The following is a 20,085-nucleotide window of genomic DNA, read 5'->3' on the forward strand; positions in this document are numbered from 1 at the left end:
CTCTCTCTCAATGCTTATGACTTTCATCTGTATTACTCAGCGAGGGATGAGGCAGTCCCAGCTCTTGGATGATGTGAAGATGAAGGGGGGGTAGCGTCAGCTCTGATTGGACTGTTACAGAGGTGCGACGTGTCTGCGGAAGAGAGATGGAGCTGCTGACGAGCCAAATCTTTTTTTGAGATATCATAACCAAGGCACGATGAGTTGTCGCCCTGCGTGGCTGTGTTTTTAGGATATGCATTTATTTTTAAAAAATCGGCAGTATAATGTCAGTTTCAAATGTTGTTATGCTTTTATTAACAAATAAAGTGTGCCCATCCTGAATAGCTACTGTGAAAATGTGATCAATAAAAGTCATGATGGCATATGTTTTTACATCATCACGATAAGTTAAGCAACTTAACTTTAGTGCAAAATCGTCACATAAGTTGAAACGACTTGTACAGCCAATTTGGTTATATTTAAATGTAAATAAATAAGACTAATTACAGTGTATGCATCTCAAGAGCATTTCAAACGTTTACCAAGCACATACTTTCAGTTAACAATAAGAAATTCAATAGAAAATGCAATTAAATATTAAAAACGTATTTTGCACAAGCTGTCAACATTTCATATTTTATTGTCAATAACTTTAAAACACTTATATATCGATATTCTAACATTAAATTTTCAATCGATCTCATGCAAATCTACAGTCATTTTTATTATCAGTCTATTACTAATTTTCATCATGACGATAATAACTGCAAACTTTCATCAATAAAAGCTGATTTGTGAAATCTTTAAATAATAAAAATAAATAATAAATAAAATACATAAAATAAGATAAAAACACGATGTCGTCCTCGTCTCCAAGATAATCGTGAAGAAATTCTTTAGTAGAAAAGTCTTGAAATAAGAAGTCCGGCGCGCAATACAGGTGGTCGCTTTGGCACACAACCCACAACCTGCCCAAAAGAAGTGTGGAGCGCAAACCCTCACCTTTTTATTAAGAGATCAGATTTCTTTAGATGTCGGGGTGAAAACGTTTTGAAGACAGCCCCTCCGTCCGGTGAAGGAGGGACGCAATACTATTAAATGTGAACATGCTGGAGTTATCTGGTGCGCCCGGCGCCTCCCAGAAAGTTTGGGGTATAAAAGCCAGGCCCTAGAGTTCGTTTAGGCAGTAGGGAGTTTCTGCTGGGGTCTGAATTGGAGTCACTGAAGACCGGACCCTACCCGTGTATGATTGGAGTCTAAAGGAAAAAAGAGCTTCCCTCGCCTCAAAGAGTCTACATGTCTAATATTTAGACATGTTCAGCTTTGTGGATATTCGGTTGGCGCTGTTGCTCAGCGCAACGGTGCTTTTGGCAAGAGGACAAGGCGAGGACGATCGTAAGTATCATAACTTTCCTAAAAGTTTTCAAGCTTTGCTGGAAGCTGATGGTTGCAAAAGGGGTGAGGCGTTTTTGTGATGCTGAGAATGGAGAGATTGTGAGAAGAATCACTAAACGCGTAAAATTGTCCTATAGTATGTGCTGTGCATTAAGTTTGCACGTTTTTGTTCTGAAATGGGAAAAACACCTGGATGTGATTTAGACCCAATGGGCCTTTCCAAGCTCTGCATGCGCGAGCCTTTGGAAACAAGTTGGCACAGGTTTTCAGCCTCTCATCCGTGCGCAATTTATTATCCTCAAGCTAGGTTTCAGCTTTCAGCTGCTAGAAGACAAAAGCAGATGGGGAACCTAGAATCAGGTATCCTATGATATATGATTTTGAACATAAATATTAAATTATAAAATGTAGATTTAAATGCAATTTATTGCTTGGAGCAAATATTTGCCAGTTAAAAAAACACGTTTCTCGTTTTTTATCCGAATAAGGGTAGACATGGTCGGAAAAAGTTTTCCTCAGCAAAAGGATGATCTCATTCTTGGACTGGTATTTGGAGCATCTTACATGTAAACTGGATAGTGAGGTCTGCTAACTGCATCAAAACAAAGCAGCATGATCTACTTCAAATTATAAAGAAAGCTGGAATAGATCAAAAGTTAAAATTAAATCCATTTAACATTTACATGTTTCATACTTCCACTTTAACCAGTTTAAAGCGTTATATTTATAATGCAGTCTAACAGCGCCACCCAGAGGTTTTTATACGCAACAACATCACATTTAGACAATTGCCCCGAAACGGTCCCCCATCCTTTTTTTCCTTTTATGATGATTGGAAACACATGCGGACTCTGCAGACTTTCCACTTAAGGAAAACGCAAGTCGTTGCCAAACCAGTTTTCTATTACTTTATAATGGACGGTCAGCTTCGGCGGACGTGGACATTTTTCCATATACTTTTTTCCTGAATAATGGATTTTGGGAATACAAGCATGACGCCACCCAGAGTTCATGTTCAGACCAACACCTTTCCAGTATAAGTGCGTCACGACGGGGTCTGCATTTAACACCCACCATTCTCACCTTGCATGTTCCCACGCCCCTCAGGGAAAAAAACGTTTTAGAAAACAAAATGCCTCTTTGCAACTATCAACAGATTTAATACCAAATACAATATAATAATTTGAATATAGTACGTGACTAAATAAGTGCATTTAATCTCATATATTTAAACAACGGATACCGTAACTCATACTTTCCTGCTTATGATCTTGTTTGTTATTTCCGCAGGCACAGCTGGCAGCTGCACATTGGACGGCCAGGTCTACAATGACAGGGACGTCTGGAAACCCGAGCCATGTCAAATCTGCGTGTGCGACAGCGGCACTGTTATGTGCGACGAGGTGATCTGCGAGGATACGACTGACTGCGCCAACCCAGTGATTCCCCACGACGAGTGCTGCCCCGTCTGCCCAGACGACGGTACGACGCCTTGATTCTCAAGCTGTTTTCTCTTGGAAACACAAGATCCACAGTTCCCACTTTTAAAATTGTGTGGTGTCCTGGGATAATCATGGATCCACGTCATATTCTCCCTTTTTCCTTTTTGGATGTTGTCCAGCTTTATGGCCAAATCTCTGGATTATTTCAACACCCTGATCCTTTGGCCCAGTAGGCCTAATCTAGGGCCTAAATCTTACTGGGATAAACAACAGTCCTACACTGACAAACAGTGTCATTGCTGATACTTTTATTATGGGTGGCATTATGTGTTTTATCCTCGAAAGAGGAATACAATTAATTTGGTTTTATGTTATGACATGGTTTTAATTTTTTTTTCTTTTTTTACTTTTATAGATCAGGAACCCAATGTTGAGGTAAATGTTTCTTTTCTTTAAAATAAGCTTTTATTGATGAGTTGCTTATGTAAAGTCACTAGTATATATTATATCAGTCAATATGCATTTACTATTAAGTACGCCATATATAAGAGTTTCTTGAAAAATGTAAACTAGTTAAAAAAGCTTACATTTCCCTCTCTTTTAGGGACCTATGGGCATTCCTGGTGAGAAGGGTGAGAGGGTAGGTTTCATTTTCTCTTTTTTGTTATGTACGCGTTGCTCATCGTGAATCAATGTTTTTGTTTACCTATTTATAAATCCTCATGTTTCAATCAATTTCAGTTCTGCACAGGCAGGAAGAGTTATACTTTACATCTTACAATATAAAGTCATTCATATTTTAAAGTTTTCCTGATCTCCAAATGCATTCAGGCGTTATAGTGATTTTAAGTTGTTTTGTTAGTAAATTTGGTTGGTGTAGTTTTGTCTTATTACACCACATATGCACGCGTATGTCTAAAGACACAGAATGTGACAACACTGGTTATTTATTCATTCATTTATGCACTATTGCAGTGTTTGTTTATCAAAATGATGTTAGCAGGCACGTGTAGCTAGTAGTTAACCATGTTAGGGTATTTACAGTACAGTAACATTGTAATGAAATACAGGAAAATTATCTAGTCTGCATTTCAAGCAAAGAAATGACAGAATTACACATGAAGTAACTGTTTTCCCTAAATTACATTTGTACCAAGTTGGACTGATTTAGCGATGCTATGCATGATGTTGAACTGTGAGGCCTTTAATGTGAACTGTATAAACCTGCATGTTACATAGCGTATCATCAGCAACATTCACTCAAATCATATTTTTCCTCATCTTTATAAAACAGGGTCCTGCTGGTCCTCCCGGCAATGATGGAATCCCCGGACAGCCCGGCCTTCCTGGGCCACCAGGCCCCCCTGGACCTCCTGGACTTGGTGGAGTACGTATCTCACCTAAAAAGAGAAAATATTAAACCTTTGTAAGAGACAGTCAAATAAAGTAAAGAAACGACTTGGACGTGATAAACGTCTGGGAGTTTTGTCCCCAACGTATTGGTTTAAGTACCAATTAAGTAAGGACATCCTTAGGGGTCACCTTTCAGCACCATTATAGTGGACAGCACCCTGGAACCAGAAGTGCATTGCTTGAGATAAACTCAAGAAAGATTGTGCTAAAACTTGCTTTGGTTTGCTAAGATGAGCTGATATCTCTTTTAAGAAATGGTTTCATCTCAGAGCACCTGAGCAACCTAAAATTCAAATTACTGACAAGCTTTTTCTCTTTTGCTCCCTACACAGAACTTTTCTCCTCAGATGTCTGGTGGCTTTGATGAGAAATCCGGCGGTGGAATGTCTGTCCCAGGCCCCATGGTTAGCACACATGCATAAGTCCACATGCTAACCGTATTCCTATTGAAACTGTATATATAAAATTACACATCCATGCAAGCACTCTGGCTGATGTAAAGATCAGTTTAGTAGTATATTTACAAAATGCAGATTTACTTGCGAGGTTTGCACATTTTTTTCTTAATGAAAGATAACATCAATTTAGCTGTCATGCTACAAACACCTGCTAACTATTATCTTACCAATTCATCAAAACATATCATGACTTTAATCTTAAACAGCCTTCTTACTTGGCATTACACTTTCAGTTTGCAGGTGTACTGACTCTGCATCCCTTTTCTCTTTCTTCATAGGGACCCATGGGCCCCCGTGGACCCCCTGGACCTCCTGGAGCAGCTGTGAGTAACAATTCTTTAAAAATTTACCATCATTACATGATGTTATATATAAATATTATACAGTTATATATGTTGGAATTTTACAATTTCAAAAGAGACATAAATGTGTAACACATAACTGTAAAACACAATTCTAGAGTTCAATCCCATGTATCAATATTACAATATAATAAAGCATGTGTTTTCTTTTGTCAATCTTTACAGGGACCCCAAGGTTTTACTGGTCCCCCTGGTGAGCCTGGTGAGGCTGGTGCTGCTGTGAGTATATAAACTAATTTTAATCGAATCAAATACACAATTTTTCCTCACGTGCTTCAAGGCCCCAAAAGATCACCAAATAAAATTTGGAAAAAAAACGTGCATTTTTGCCATAGCTGCAATTTTACTCATTAAGGTTAAATAAGGTCAACAGGATCTTTAATGATGAATCTTGACCATAGCTATCTAGAATGCTGAATCAAAGTGTGGAGACATATTATAACTAGCGCTACTGGATCAGCTAAAACTAATTTTAGTAGATTTTAGTTTACTTTTTATCATTGACTAATTCATACCGACACCACCACAATGTAAGACACATATATGCACATGCAAACTCAAATACATTTTCTAACATAACTTTAATGCTGATTTCAAAATTTTAGGGTCCCATGGGTCCCCGTGGTCCTGCTGGCCCCCCTGGAAAGAACGGAGAAGATGTAAGTAAACCACACAAAGTATAAGGAAAGGTTTTGGCATTTTTTTATGCTTATAACAGTGATATAACCTAACCCCTTCCTTTTTCCACCTTCTTTGACTCTTTGTAGGGTGAATCTGGCAAGCCTGGTCGCGCAGGTGAGCGTGGACCCACCGGCCCACAGGTGAGTGTTGAGAGTCCTAGCATAACACAGTAAAATAACTTATGTCTTCAAGTTTGAATATATTAAAAACATATCGCTTACTACCTAGGGTGCTCGTGGATTCCCCGGAACCCCCGGACTTCCAGGGATCAAGGGACACAGAGTAAGTTCACCAGAAAATCTATCCTGTAGTTTGACGATCCAGGACATCTATCCACATGATATTAATCTTCATCCCTTCATGTCTACCTCAGAGGATTCAGCGGTCTAGATGGAGCTAAGGGAGATTCTGGCCCAGCCGGACCCAAGGTGAAATAAACATTTTGAATCGCTATTACACGTTAACCTGAATGTCACATTCGGCATACTAAACTAAACATACTGGTTTGCCTATTAGGGTGAATCTGGTGCCCCTGGTGAGAATGGAACTCCTGGTGCTATGGTAAGTAACAATTATTTTCATCCTTAAATGCTATAGTTAAGGATGGCATTTATGCAGTCCTTAAGATTCAGCTGCCATAGTACTTTTTGACTTATCAAACTATATTACCCAGGGTCCTCGTGGTCTGCCTGGTGAGAGAGGTCGCCCTGGTGCTGCCGGTTCTGCTGTAAGTATAGTATATGTAAAAATTATATGAATATACTGTGAAGCCCTATATTTCAGTCTACAGACATGCTAACAACATACAAATATGTCCACTGTGCTTAATGGTATTTGGGTTGACACACTAAACCTTTAAAATAGTGATATTATCCTTGTAAAATACTCAGCATTGTATTTTGAAGTGTGCAGATTATCCCTGAAATATTTATTTTATAGTTTCTGTAATGTGGGTCTCTATTATGGCTCCAAATAATTCCGGTTTCTCCCTTAATTGTAGGGTGCTCGTGGTAATGATGGTGCTGCTGGAGCTGCTGGTCCCCCTGTAAGTGACCATTTTTAAAATAAAAATCTTTTGAATAATATAAAAAATAACAATAAATTGAAAAAACAAATCAATACAATGAACGAGCAAAAGAAACACGACTCAACGTGGTTTGCTTTTCTTTTTACTTTTTAGGGCCCAACTGGCCCTGCTGGTCCCCCAGGATTCCCTGGTGGCCCCGGAGCTAAGGTAAAGAGTTTCCCTTCAATTGTTTTCATTATGATCACACAGATTTGAACTTAGCACAATAAAGTAAGAGTACCACAAGATGGCACTATAGTTGAGTCATGAGAGCCAGATGCCAGCTGGTCTTGTCAATTCAGATTGTGTCAAAGCTGATGTGTCAATCATCTGGATTATGTAGGGTAACACTGACTGAACCATCCCTGGTCAATGTGTTAATAGTATAAATCTGACATCCTAGAATAACTTAGTTACTTAACTTAAAGTAATTTTAATTAATTATGAGATTAAATTATACACATTAGAAATGGAGTAGACTACACATCCATCTTGCACAATAAAGTTAAGCAAGCCTTGTTTAAAAAAAATAATTGACATAACAATATTTAATACCAACTAGGTGTATCAACTCAAACCTCACTCTTCTTCTCTTCTTTCTCAAGGGAGAGGTTGGTCCTCAGGGAGCCCGTGGTGGAGAGGGACCTCAGGGAACCCGTGGTGAGCCTGGTAACCCTGGACCTGCTGGCCCTGCTGGACCCGCTGGAGTGAATCTTTTTAAAGTATTGTTTTATTTTTCAAAAAGTTAAACCTGATTAGAAGTATCTCAGACCATCTGGAGAAATTGTATAGTTCTGTCCTGACCTCTTTGTCCATTTTGTTTTCCTGTAGGGTAACAATGGAGCTGATGGTGCCCCTGGTGCTAAGGGTGCTCCTGTAAGTATCGTTTTTATTAACAAATCTCAAATCTTATTTTTCTTATATTTCTTTTGTAGGTGCACATATTATTTCAAATTAAACCCTAAAAATTAAAACGTGTTACTCTCTACTGCCATCTGCAGGGTGCTTCTGGTATTGCTGGTGCTCCTGGTTTCCCAGGACCTCGTGGTCCTCCTGGACCTGCTGGAGCTTCTGGTGCCCCCGGCCCTAAGGGTAACACCGTAAGTGTCAATTTCTATTTTATTTTGCACTTTTACTTTTGGATTAAAATTATTCTAGGCTTTTTGTCTGCTTCTGTTTACCAGTTTGGTTTGTTTTGCAGGGTGAGGTTGGTGCCCCTGGTTCCAAAGGAGAGGCTGGTGCCAAAGGAGAGGCTGTAAGTATATTCTTTACATAGACTTGGATTTCAATCATTCAAATTTAGCAGAAATTTTTATAACTATCGTAACACATACATTGCTTCAAGACTTCATTCATCTCTCAAAAGACCCATATTTCCAGTTGCTTATGTAACCATTGATACATTATCGTAATGGTTGTTTTATTATCTTTCCAGGGTGTTGCAGGAGTTCAGGGTCCCCCTGGCCCACCTGGTGAAGAGGGTAAGAGAGGAGCCCGTGGTGAGCCCGGTGCTGCTGGTGCTCGTGGAGGCCCTGGAGAGCGTGTATGTACCCACATCAAACCTATTCAGATACTGTAGGCCTGTGAACGGAGAGCTCTGTATAAGATATCAGCTCAATATATACATACTGTACTGTACAGACAAGTTTTAAATGACAAGAAATACAAATAATTCAGAAGCAGTGGCTGAGTGGCAATGACTACAAAAATTGCATCTTTTTGTGCAGGGTGCCCCTGGTGCTCGTGGTTTCCCTGGTGCTGATGGAGGTGCAGGTCCTAAGGTAAGTTTTCAAATGATCCAAAAAAATCCATGTAGCATACTTCTTCTTTTCATATTTTTAGCAGTTGTAAATTGTAACACTATCTTTGGTCTGTGTGACAGGGTGCCCCTGGTGAGCGTGGAGGCCCTGGAATTGCTGGACCTAAGGGTGCCACTGGAGAGCCTGGCCGCAACGGTGAACCTGGCATGCCAGGATCCAAGGTAAGAAAGTTGGCATCTATAGGAGTACCATTTAGCATTGGTTACTGGCCCTATTGTTTGTGTGCCCATGTCACTGAGCACTATGTAACCCCACCTCCCCTTCTTCTTGAAAATTATAGGGTTTGACTGGTAGCCCTGGCAGCCCTGGACCTGATGGCAAGTTGGGACCTTCTGTAAGTTCCTTGTTCTTTAGACAATACTCCCAATACAGCAGCAAACCCTCCAACATATAGGACCAATACTGGAGTGGTCATAAATCCTTCCCACTATTGTCTGCACACCAATGTTTTGACCTCATAGCTTGTGATGGTCAGCAAAAATAGAGGTGACTGGGCAAGAAGCCCAAATCAGTATAAGCTATGATATGCTCCACATTTATAATATTCTTATGCCATAATTTAAAATGTCAACTCTGACATACATCCCATCTACTATGACCACTACCTATGTAGAGATTTATCCAATGTACATAAGCTTCTCATGCCTAAAGAGCTCATGCCCTTTGTGACAGGGTCCTCCTGGACAAGATGGCCGCCCTGGACCACCCGGCACTCCTGGAGCCAGAGGACAGCCTGGTGTCATGGGATTCCCTGGACCTAAGGGTGCTGCCGTAAGTGCTCTCTTTACCTTTTGATTATTTCACTTCTGCAAGCTGATCTGTTATGCCCCTGAATACATTTAGGGAAATGGCCAGATTAACTTAGCAGTTTAAACTACTGGGACAAACCAAACTGTTAAAATATTTCCTGTATTCTCTATGAACAGCCAAAATGTAGACAACTTCATCTTGACATTTTATTTTGCCCCCAAACAGGGTGAGGGTGGCAAACCTGGTGAGAGGGGAGTGATGGGTGCTATTGGTGCCACTGTAAGTACTTCACAGCACTTTTATCCTTTTTGTGTATTGTATTTTTGTCTAGGGCTTATCTTAATGTTTTTTGTTTGACTATAGGGTGCTCCTGGTAAGGATGGTGATGTTGGTGCCCCTGGTGCTCCTGGACCTGCTGTGAGTTGCACTTTCAGTGTTCCACAATGCACCTGTCACATGGTTTCTAGTCATTTTAACATTGTGTATTTATTTAATGAAACCCTGCCAATAGCGCTCTATACAGCACAATGATTGCATGAAATGTCTAATGGGCGTAAATTACAATTGGGGAAAAATAAATCCCTGAAAGAAATAGAAATATTCTGATCATTCATTTTGGCTAATTTGGCTAAAATGTTTTGTCCCATCTACTGAACAGGGGCCTGCTGGTGAGAGAGGTGAGCAAGGACCTGCTGGTGGACCTGGATTCCAGGTAAATGTGTTTCTTTCAATAATTTCATTTACTGAAAACACAAAGTATCTGCTGTGGACAATGGGATCATAAATCTCATGCCTTCGTTGTCTTTACATCACAGGGTCTTCCAGGACCTCAGGGAGCAACTGGTGAATCTGGCAAGCCTGGTGAGCAGGTAAGTTCCCAGCATTTGTGATTAAACAGAAATGCAGGGTGCACTTTTCCTCTACATATAAGTAGATGTGACCCAATGCTAATTAGCCTTTTTGGCCTATTAAAGGGTGCCCCCGGAGAGGCTGGAGCTCCTGGACCTTCTGGATCCAGAGTAAGTATACAAGCCATAATCACAAAATGGCATAGCCCCCAATACAACATCTTAATGTTGGATTAGTATGATGTTCAAGAACTGATGGTATCTATCTACTTTTAACCCAGAGGTGACAGAGGATTCCCTGGCGAGCGTGGTGCACCTGGTCCTGCTGGTCCCGCTGGTGCCCGTGGTTCTCCTGGTTCATCTGGTAATGATGGTGCCAAGGGTGAGTCTTACTGTACCTGTTCTGACACACCATTCTCAGACACTTGGTGTCAGTAAAGCTTAACTGTAGCTAAGCCGCACCATCATATCTGTTGGACAATTCTTAAATGGTACTATAGCAACCTGAATATCAGAGATTACATATCAAAGCTCATTTCATTTGCTTTTTTTAGGGTGATGCTGGTGCTCCAGGTGCCCCTGGTGCTCAGGGTCCTCCAGGACTTCAAGGCATGCCTGGTGATCGTGGTTCTGCTGGTCTGCCAGGTCTTAAGGGTGACAGAGTAAGTGCTAATGACATACAACCACAATTCACTTACTATAACTGGCTGACACTAAGCAGTATGCATAGGCTCATGTGTTAGAAACCAACAAAGGCAAAGTGAATTTTGAGATCACCTCTTGACAACGAATTTCTATACCAACTATGTTCTAATGCACAAAGATTATGAAACAAATTTGATTAAACAAAGTGTAGGAGTGCACTTTGCAATGCTTGACATACTTTGATGAAAAACTTTAACCATAGGGTGACCAAGGTGCCAAGGGTGGTGATGGTGCCCCTGGTAAAGATGGCATCCGTGGTATGACTGGACCAATTGGACCTCCTGGACCTGCTGGATCTCCTGGTGACAAGGTAAATCTTTAAACTGGACTGCATACACCTGTTGTCATTTACGATGAATTCTTACAAAGTTGAAAAGACTGTTCAGTCATGTTTTCTATCATTTGTATCATAATCCAGGGAGAGGTTGGTGCTGCTGGACCTGTTGGACCTACTGGTGCACGTGGAGCACCTGTAAGTGCACTCCTATAAGTCGTAGGGAAAAAAGGGATTATTTGATGAATTTAACTTTGTACTGTTTTACAGAAATGTCCTGATTGTCTCATGTTTACTATAATTTAGGGTGAGCGTGGTGAGTCTGGTGCCCCTGGACCTGCTGGATTTGCTGGACCTCCTGTGAGTAAAACCAAAAACAGCATACCTTTATAAGATGTTATAAAGATTGTAGACCAGGTCATAGTTCAAACATCTCATTTCTTTCTAACAGGGTGCAGATGGTCTGCCTGGTGCTAAGGGAGAGCCTGGTGACAATGGTGCTAAGGGTGATTCTGGTCCTCCAGGAGCTGCAGGAGCAACAGGTGCCCCTGGACCTCAGGTGTGATTATCTTCTATACCAACTCAGTTCAGGAACAACAGGGACAATTTTCTTAGACTTCTGCCAACTGCTAGCCCAGAACTGGTCATACAGTATAGCTCTCCTCAAGCAAGATCGTTTTTGCAAAATACAGTAATTGGATTTATACAATATTTAATAAATCCAAAATAATCTGTGTCTTCATACTTATGATAATTATTTTAAATTTATTTAAAAAATCTGATTTGTGCAGGGTCCTGTTGGTTCTACTGGACCCAAAGGTGCCCGTGGATCAGCTGGTCCCCCTGTGAGTATAACTTCCATAATTTTTAATTCCTTGAGTATTGATAGACATACTTACTACAGTTAAAAGTAATACCTTCTGCTATTTACTCATAATTTGTATTTTATTTTAAGGGTGCTACTGGTTTCCCTGGTGCTGCTGGAAGAGTTGGACCTCCTGGCCCCGCTGTAAGAACTTCTTCATCACTGATTAATATCAACTAGCATGTTCTATTCAGACTGAATCCAGAATCCATTATTGGTTTTCAAACTGTGTGCTTCAAAGTAAGAATCCTCTTCCATATTGATTAATAACTTGATTATTTTTGGTCTTAGGGTAACGCTGGACCACCAGGACCTGCCGGAGCCCCTGGTAAGGAGGGACAGAAAGGTAACCGTGGTGAGACTGGACCTTCTGGTCGCACAGGAGAAGTTGGTCCTGCTGGACCACCTGGTGCCCCTGGTGAGAAAGGATCTCCTGGAGCTGATGGCCCCACTGTAAGTTTTTCATGCTGAACAGTAAGATCTTTAATAACATCTTCTCAAGGCCAATATATGTTGTACTGTATTTGCATATCCATACATTTTATTAGACTGTGGAAACAGTATGGGATCAGGTCGAGGCCACTGCAGGACAATCTTGTTGACTGAAATATTTTGTTACTGTATACCCAAACCACACATGCTTTTTGGGTTTGAAGGCTCTATCTTGGTCTTGTCTGACCACAAAATCTTTTCCCACATTTCAGCTGGCCCAGTATTACACTTTCTGGCAAACTCTAAAGTAATGGTTTGTGTCACTCCCATAGAGGCTAGTGATAGGCAGAGCTTCCTATATGGTTTAATAACCTCCAAGTGATTAAGTTAAATGGAAGTCTTTTCTAGGTAGAATGCTTGATAAGGATAAATCATAAAGTCAGACATTACCTCTGTCAGATTATCTGTTCTTGTAGCTCAACTGGTTGAGCATTGCACTATGAAAGGTCATTGGTTTAATTTCCAGGCAACACACCACTATTAAATGCACTTTAAGTTGCTTTGCATAGTGTGTAATATCTGTCATGCTTTTTCTTGTAGGGTCCCTCTGGTATCCCTGGACCTCAAGGTATTGGTGGCCAGCGTGGTATTGTTGGTCTTCCTGGACAAAGAGGCGAGCGTGGTTTCCCTGGTCTGAACGGCCCATCTGGAGTGTCCTGTCATACAATCAGCCAGTGTGTATTTCCAAGGACATATCTAAGTTTTCTAAACCCTATTCATCATGCCATCTGGAGAACCTGGCAAACAGGGACCTGGTGGCCCATCTGGTGAACGTGGACCTCCTGGACCTATGGGACCCCCTGGACTGGCTGGATCTCCCGGCGAGCCTGGCCGTGAGGTCCGAATATACACTTATATATCATTCTTTTAACATTTAAGTGATGTACAGTAAGATTGTAGGTTCTTCTGCTTTGCAGATATTTAACAAACAATGATATGTCTTATATTAGGGTACTCCAGGTAATGAGGGATCTGCTGGACGTGATGGTGCTCCTGGCCCCAAGGTGATCTGAAGTCTTTATGCCTTCTCATAATGTTTACACACAAGGCACCTACTTTCAATATTAGACTATTTAAATAAAGAAAGTACAAAACTGCATGGTCACTAGTTCTCAATTTACTAAACGCATTGTCTCCTTATTACAGGGTGACCGTGGTGAGTCTGGCGCTGCTGGTGCTCCAGGTGCCCCTGGACCCCCTGGTGCTCCTGGACCCCTTGGACCTGCTGGAAAGACTGGTGATCGTGGAGAGTCTGTAAGTGTTCCATCTTAAATAAAAAACTGCACTTTCTGACTTTTAAGTGTTCAAACAAAGCATAGCAGTACAGTAAGTTAAAACCATACATGTGTCCTTTCTAGGGTCCCGCTGGAGCTCCCGGTCCTGCTGGCCCTGCTGGTCCTCGTGGTCCTTCTGTAAGTCCTAACTCAAATAACCTTTCTAGGCTGTTTTCTATGTGTTCAATAGACGTTACTGTATACTGAGGTATAATCTTGTTGTGCAGGGACCCGCTGGAGCACGTGGAGACAAAGGCGAGGCTGGTGAGGCTGGTGAGAGAGGCATGAAGGGACACAGAGGATTCACCGGAATGCAGGGACCCCCAGGACCTCCTGTAAGTAATTCCTTGTGACTCATAGGAAATTCTTCATAAACCTCCAAAACAATATCCACAAGCTGGACAAAGTGTATGTTTATTATCAGCGGCAGTCCAGTTCTTATATTTATATATGCTTGTCTGTAGGGATCATCTGGAGAGCCTGGACCTGCTGGATCTTCTGGACCCGCTGGACCTAGAGTAAGTATTCTCACAAAACATAGAACCTATACCAATTTTACTTCTGTAATTTCTCTGCTTTGATTAATTATTTGAGGCTTAAACATTGTATCCTGTGTTTTGAAGTTGCTGTGTTAACAAAAGTTCCTGACAAAAATATTTTCTGGCTGTGGATCTTTTTCTCTTTCTTTCTACAATAGAGGACCTGCTGGATCTTCTGGTTCAAATGGTAAGGATGGCATGGCTGGACTTCCTGGACCTATTGGACCTCCTGGACCCCGTGGTCGCAATGGTGAAATTGGACCATCTGTGAGTGAATCTTTCCTCTTCTACAGGATTATGCACCAAGTTAGCCAAATATACACTTTAATCCTCTATGTTTGATTTGCCCTGTGGTTTAGGGACCCCCTGGACCTCCCGGACCTCCTGGACCTCCCGGACCCTCTGGAGGTGGATTCGACATGGGCTTCATTGCACAGCCACAGGAGAAGGCCCCTGATCCCTTCCGTCACTTCCGTGCTGATGATGCCAACGTGATGCGTGACCGTGACATTGAGATTGACACCACTCTGAAGTCCCTGAGCCAACAGATTGAGAGCATTGTCAGCCCAGACGGCACACAGAAGAACCCTGCACGCACTTGCCGTGACCTGAAGATGTGCCACCCAGACTGGAAGAGCGGTATGCTACTAGCCACATCAGTTATCTTTCTATGGTCCTTTGTTCACACTGAACCACATTACTATGCTAAATGTATTCCTACATTTCAACATAGGCGAGTACTGGATTGACCCCGACCAGGGATGCAACCAGGATGCCATCAAGGTCTACTGTAACATGGAAACTGGTGAGACCTGCGTCTATCCAACCGAGTCCAACATTCCCAAGAAGAGCTGGTACACAAGCAAGAACATCAAGGAGAAGAAACACGTCTGGTTCGGAGAGGCCATGACCGATGGCTTCCAGGTGAGGATATTTTTCAGCCATGTCTTGTTTCAAGTATAGCAGAATTTGTACATTTATTGTATTTGCTCATTTTCTGTGCTTCTTCTCCGAAACACTACAGTTCGAGTATGGCAGCGAGGGCTCCAAGCCTGAGGATGTCAACATTCAGCTCACCTTCCTGCGTCTCATGTCCACCGAGGCCTCCCAGAACATCACATACCACTGCAAGAACAGTATTGCATACATGGACCAGGCCTCTGGTAACCTGAAGAAGGCTCTTCTGCTGCAGGGATCCAACGAGATCGAGATCAGAGCAGAGGGCAATAGCCGCTTCACATACAGCGTCACCGAAGATGGTTGCACGGTACGAAAGGCTTTCATTTCTGTTGTTTCTTATGTGACCATAACAATATCACAGCAGTACACACATGACAATGGCATATGGCTCAGTAAACGTTACTGTGTGTATGTAACTCTGTACTGTATGTATGTGATTAAGTTTATGGGAATATAAGAATTTATATAAAATAAATTGCAAGAAAATCAAGAATAAAAATTACTTAAAATGGGAAAAGTGGAAAAGATTTGATTTCATAAAGAATGTCTATGTTGATATAGCAACATAATGCTGTTATCTTTCTGTTGCTTTTTTTGCACGTCGCACACTGGTGCATGGGGCAAGACAGTCATCGACTACAAAACATCAAAAACATCCCGTCTGCCTATTATTGACATCGCCCCTATGGACGTTGGTGCACCTAATCAGGAATTTGGCATTGAAGTTGGCCCAGTCTGCTTCTTGTAAAAAGAAATCTGGACTTGAGATTGTTTGTGTGCGTGTGTGTTTTTTCTAGCAATCATCTCTCTAAAATCTTTTCTATGCATTAAAAATTCAAACCCTAGAATTCAAATTGGCTGTCCAGATGGTCCACTTGCTTAGACCTGCGCTTCAGAAGACAGTGGTTGTGTGTTGTCAGGCTTTTTTCTTTGGACCACTATACTGTCACCACCAACGCTGAGGATACTTTAGAAGACTCATTTGTTTCACTGGCAACAAGAAAATAATATATACCTATAAAGTGTAAAATCCCCCTGGAGTTTAAAAGAAACATCACTGATCCACGTGACTTTTTTCAACCACTGCGGAAGGACAATGAAAGAGCAAAACCAAATGCTTTGTACCATGTTCAGGTGTTAAATAAATATGTAAAATGACATTTAAGCGTCTTTGTGTTATGCCCATTAGGACCACCGGGTGCCGAATTCCAGCTCTATTTTTAATAGTCACACAAAGTACAGCTAGTAGAAACATGGGGTTCAACTTTGTTTTGATGTCTTATGGCTACCTCAAAAACGAAACCTACAATTCCCAGTGTTGACCAATACCAGGTCAGGATTTTACAGAAGAATGGATTAAAGAGCAAGTGACAGCTAAAGGTGCTATTTTCCTCATGAGGTCCTGTTAGCAGTGAACTAGAGTTTTGCTTTTTCGAAAGTAATGTATTTTTCGTCGCTTTGCTCACAGGGCCTTTGGTGCTAAAAGAAATGCCTAGCATCTTGCTGCCCAGTTGTAACAGATGCATCCTTTCTGAAGTGTATATGCTACGAGCCAAAAGAAGCAGTACTGTAGCTGTGATGCACGCAGTCTTTTCAAGTGTAGATTAAGCAGGTGGAGTCTGTTTTTGTTTTCCCCAATAGCTTTTTGACACTTTTTGGTTGTTGTCTTTTGGTTTCTTTACGAACTATCCCCCCAATGTTGACTGTCCAGTTGCTTCCAGCTACATCCCCACTTCCTTCCCAAAATTCTGTAATTAGGATTTGATTTGTTTTTACCCAGGGTTAAAAAAGACAATAAAGTAGAAAAGTCCTAATATAATGAGAGAAGCAGACACACCATAGGGGGATTAAAACAAGAGGATCTGTACCTATTTTGTATATGTATAATAATTTGATGAGATGTTTTTAATTATTTTGAATGCTGAAATAAAGCATGTTAAGTGGTCGACCTTAAGTTTGTCAGAAGTGATCTTGACTCGTCCCTGACTGCCCAATGGACTTGAATGAAGCACATCTTGCACCTGTTACAGTTGTTTTGACTCAAAGGAAGATTAAAGAAAATCTTAGAAACGTTTGTCTTTTGGTACTTTTTGGTCATTTTGACTTTTGCTAAAGTGCTTTCCTCTCCCGCTGAGCAATCTCTAACCAAATTAAGGAAATCTTTGCAAACAGCTAGTAAATGCTTTGTAATTTGCAGTAGCACTAACCTGAATAAAGCCGCTGTACTTCTGTCAAGGAAAATCACTTTCTCAGAAAATGGTTAATAATCCACAAATAATCCAAATGGTTCATTTTTGAGAATTCCGCACGACGTGGCCCTCAGGTCGAAGCTCCAAACGTCACATTTGTCCTTAATCCTTGATGTCGCATCCGTCAGCAGACAAAAACTTTAAATCTGAATTTGATCTTGAAATCTCTGAAGTACTGTGGCACTTAGCATTATAAAAGTAATTTATAACATCTCAAAAACGTTTCAGGAGGTTAAATTAAGTGTGAGTGAGGAACCGTTCTTTGCTCAAATGCGCAGTCAGTGGAATGGTGAAGGTGGTCGGTGGTGAAGGTGGTACCGCTGCAGGACACAACAGGGCCATTGTATCGTAGGTATGGGGAGTCTTCCGTTGCAGGGGGGCGTTGAATATTCGAACTGCCTTCGCTTTCACTACGAACAGCCCCACTTCACATTTCTTGAGGGCAGGGGGAGACTGTAGCAAATGTAAAATAACCTGCTGAATGTACAAACACAAGACTGTTTTTCATAGTTTGCCGTGGCCATTGGATGTTAATTTACTTTTTATTTATAAGTCATTCACATGTTTATATCTGTATATTGAATTTTTGTATACAATTACGTCATTTACATACAGTAAGGAGACTATGAGCACTGCATTTGTTGCTAGTCTGCTTAAAATAAGACATCGTTTACTGTATATCTGGATGGTGTAGAAGAGAAGAAGAAACAGAAAAAATGTGGTATTCATTCGATTTTTTTAATCTGGAAGACTGCAATGCACAGAGTACGCCCTCTACTGGCTCAAGTAATGTATTAGGGAAGATTTACTTTTACACACTAACGGGGCGGGAGTTCCTTTTTTGTGTGATTTGTCTAGTTTTAATGAGCTGTTAAGTCTGTTTCATTTTTTTTGCAAGTATTAAACAAAAATATTGATACAGTATCAAACAATTTTGGATGACAGATACAATAAGTGCAGGGAAGAAAGGCAATCATTGAAAACAAATAAAAAGCAAAGGCTTAAAATAAATAAATAAATAAAAATAAAATAAGTACAGAGGTAATAAGCAACTTATTTAACATTCATCAAATCATTATACAAAGTCACAAATTTTTGATTCTTAATTTTTGTTAGTGTTATAATTAGGTACACTGTAAAAAAATATCAACTCAGATTTACAAGTCATGTCCACAGAGATCAGTTGTCACAACTTATAAAATATAGTTGAGAAAAGTAAACTTAATTTTAATATTTATAACAACTCATCTCTAGTCAAGATAAATAAAAGTAAGTTGAAATGACTTGTAAATCCGAGTTGATTCAACCAAAAATTTTAAGGCAGCAAAGTTTTTTTACAGTGTAATTAAGGTCACAAAGAAAATTGTTGAATTTGGGAACTGTTGAGGAAAATCTACATTTATGAATGTAATATTTTGCCATCAAAATACACACATTTCCTATTATTCTATATTTGGTTTACAATGAGAAAAATAACAGAATATATCACACAAAGTTAAATCAATGATCAGGTTGGATTTCAAACCCAGAAACTTTGATAAATCAGTCCAAATTCTTTTACAAGGGGGCATTTGAAGAAAAAATGATCAACTGATTCAGTGGCAAAATTACAAAAAGTACAAATTAGTGTTACTAAATTTAGATATAATCTCATTAGTGGGGTAGTAGATGTTATGCAAAATTTTAAATGTAACTCTTTAACTTTGTTGCATGGAGACACAAAATTTATAAGGTAGTATATCCATGCTTTTTTCCAATTAATTTTATTTATTAAAGAATTCAAAAAAAATTACCCCTCGGAGTGATTTTTTCTTTGACTGAAACACATTTCTTATATTTCTGTTACTACATTTTGGGTCAAAAATACTCTTGTTGTCAATTAAAAAACTCAGTTCACTTTTTACAGTTTTTACAAATAAATCAAAAACATATATCAGTATTTCTAAAAATGTGCACAGGTATGGAGCAAACGCCTTATGGACGTTGTTTGGTGAAGCGCCCTGAGAAGAATGTTTCAAAATACAGGTTTGATCTTCGTTATGATATTGTATGTTATGTTTTGTTAATGTTATAAAACGTTTCACTGTTCATCGCTGAATCTTGTTTTTATCGTAAAACATTGAAATCGTTTTGATCGATTGATTGATTGCATATTTTATTAAGTTCAATATGCAGTAGGCCTAGCATGTCAATAAAGGTAAACAAACCGGACGCGTGCGTATTCATAGTTGAGCAACACATTGAATGTATATAGTAAAAAAAAAGACTACAAATAAGTTAAATAAACAATCAAAACCAGAGGTGTATAATACTTAAGTATTTTAGTTTTTCCACGCATCTATGCTTTATCAGAGTGTTTGTCTTGGGAAAAAATTAACTTTTCTTTACTAAAAAAATTTCACTACATTCTAAAGCATAAAATCATACTGTGTATTCAATATATATTGCATATTAAAATTGATTTAATGCCTAATTACATAAAAATTGTGTACTTTTACTTTCTTGAGTAA

General features: G+C 40.0%; 1 protein-coding gene across 1 annotated transcript; it reads left to right on the forward strand.

Moving 5' to 3' along the window:
- Window positions 1-1,154: 1,154 nt before the first annotated feature.
- On the forward strand, window positions 1,155-17,280 carry col1a1a (collagen, type I, alpha 1a). Its single transcript, XM_073857516.1, has 51 exons — window positions 1,155-1,377; window positions 2,668-2,859; window positions 3,235-3,254; window positions 3,424-3,459; window positions 4,114-4,206; window positions 4,565-4,636; window positions 4,969-5,013; window positions 5,218-5,271; window positions 5,658-5,711; window positions 5,820-5,873; window positions 5,962-6,011; window positions 6,104-6,161; window positions 6,250-6,294; window positions 6,407-6,460; window positions 6,734-6,778; window positions 6,914-6,967; window positions 7,405-7,503; window positions 7,631-7,675; window positions 7,801-7,899; window positions 8,001-8,054; window positions 8,235-8,342; window positions 8,527-8,580; window positions 8,682-8,780; window positions 8,900-8,953; window positions 9,292-9,390; window positions 9,595-9,648; window positions 9,733-9,786; window positions 10,028-10,081; window positions 10,185-10,238; window positions 10,344-10,383; window positions 10,495-10,596; window positions 10,770-10,879; window positions 11,125-11,232; window positions 11,341-11,394; window positions 11,503-11,556; window positions 11,648-11,755; window positions 11,988-12,041; window positions 12,152-12,205; window positions 12,353-12,514; window positions 13,094-13,195; window positions 13,278-13,391; window positions 13,504-13,557; window positions 13,700-13,807; window positions 13,912-13,965; window positions 14,055-14,162; window positions 14,292-14,341; window positions 14,522-14,633; window positions 14,726-15,005; window positions 15,100-15,290; window positions 15,391-15,626; window positions 15,921-17,280. The coding sequence occupies exons 1-51, from the start codon at window positions 1,296-1,298 to the stop codon at window positions 16,072-16,074; spliced, it is 4,344 nt and encodes a 1,447-aa protein (XP_073713617.1). The 5' UTR covers window positions 1,155-1,295; the 3' UTR covers window positions 16,075-17,280.
- Window positions 17,281-20,085: the final 2,805 nt, after the last annotated feature.

The sequence above is a fragment of the Misgurnus anguillicaudatus genome, chromosome 19 (genome assembly GCF_027580225.2).
Source record: "Misgurnus anguillicaudatus chromosome 19, ASM2758022v2, whole genome shotgun sequence".
In the NCBI taxonomy this organism is placed as follows: Eukaryota; Metazoa; Chordata; class Actinopteri; order Cypriniformes; family Cobitidae; genus Misgurnus; species Misgurnus anguillicaudatus.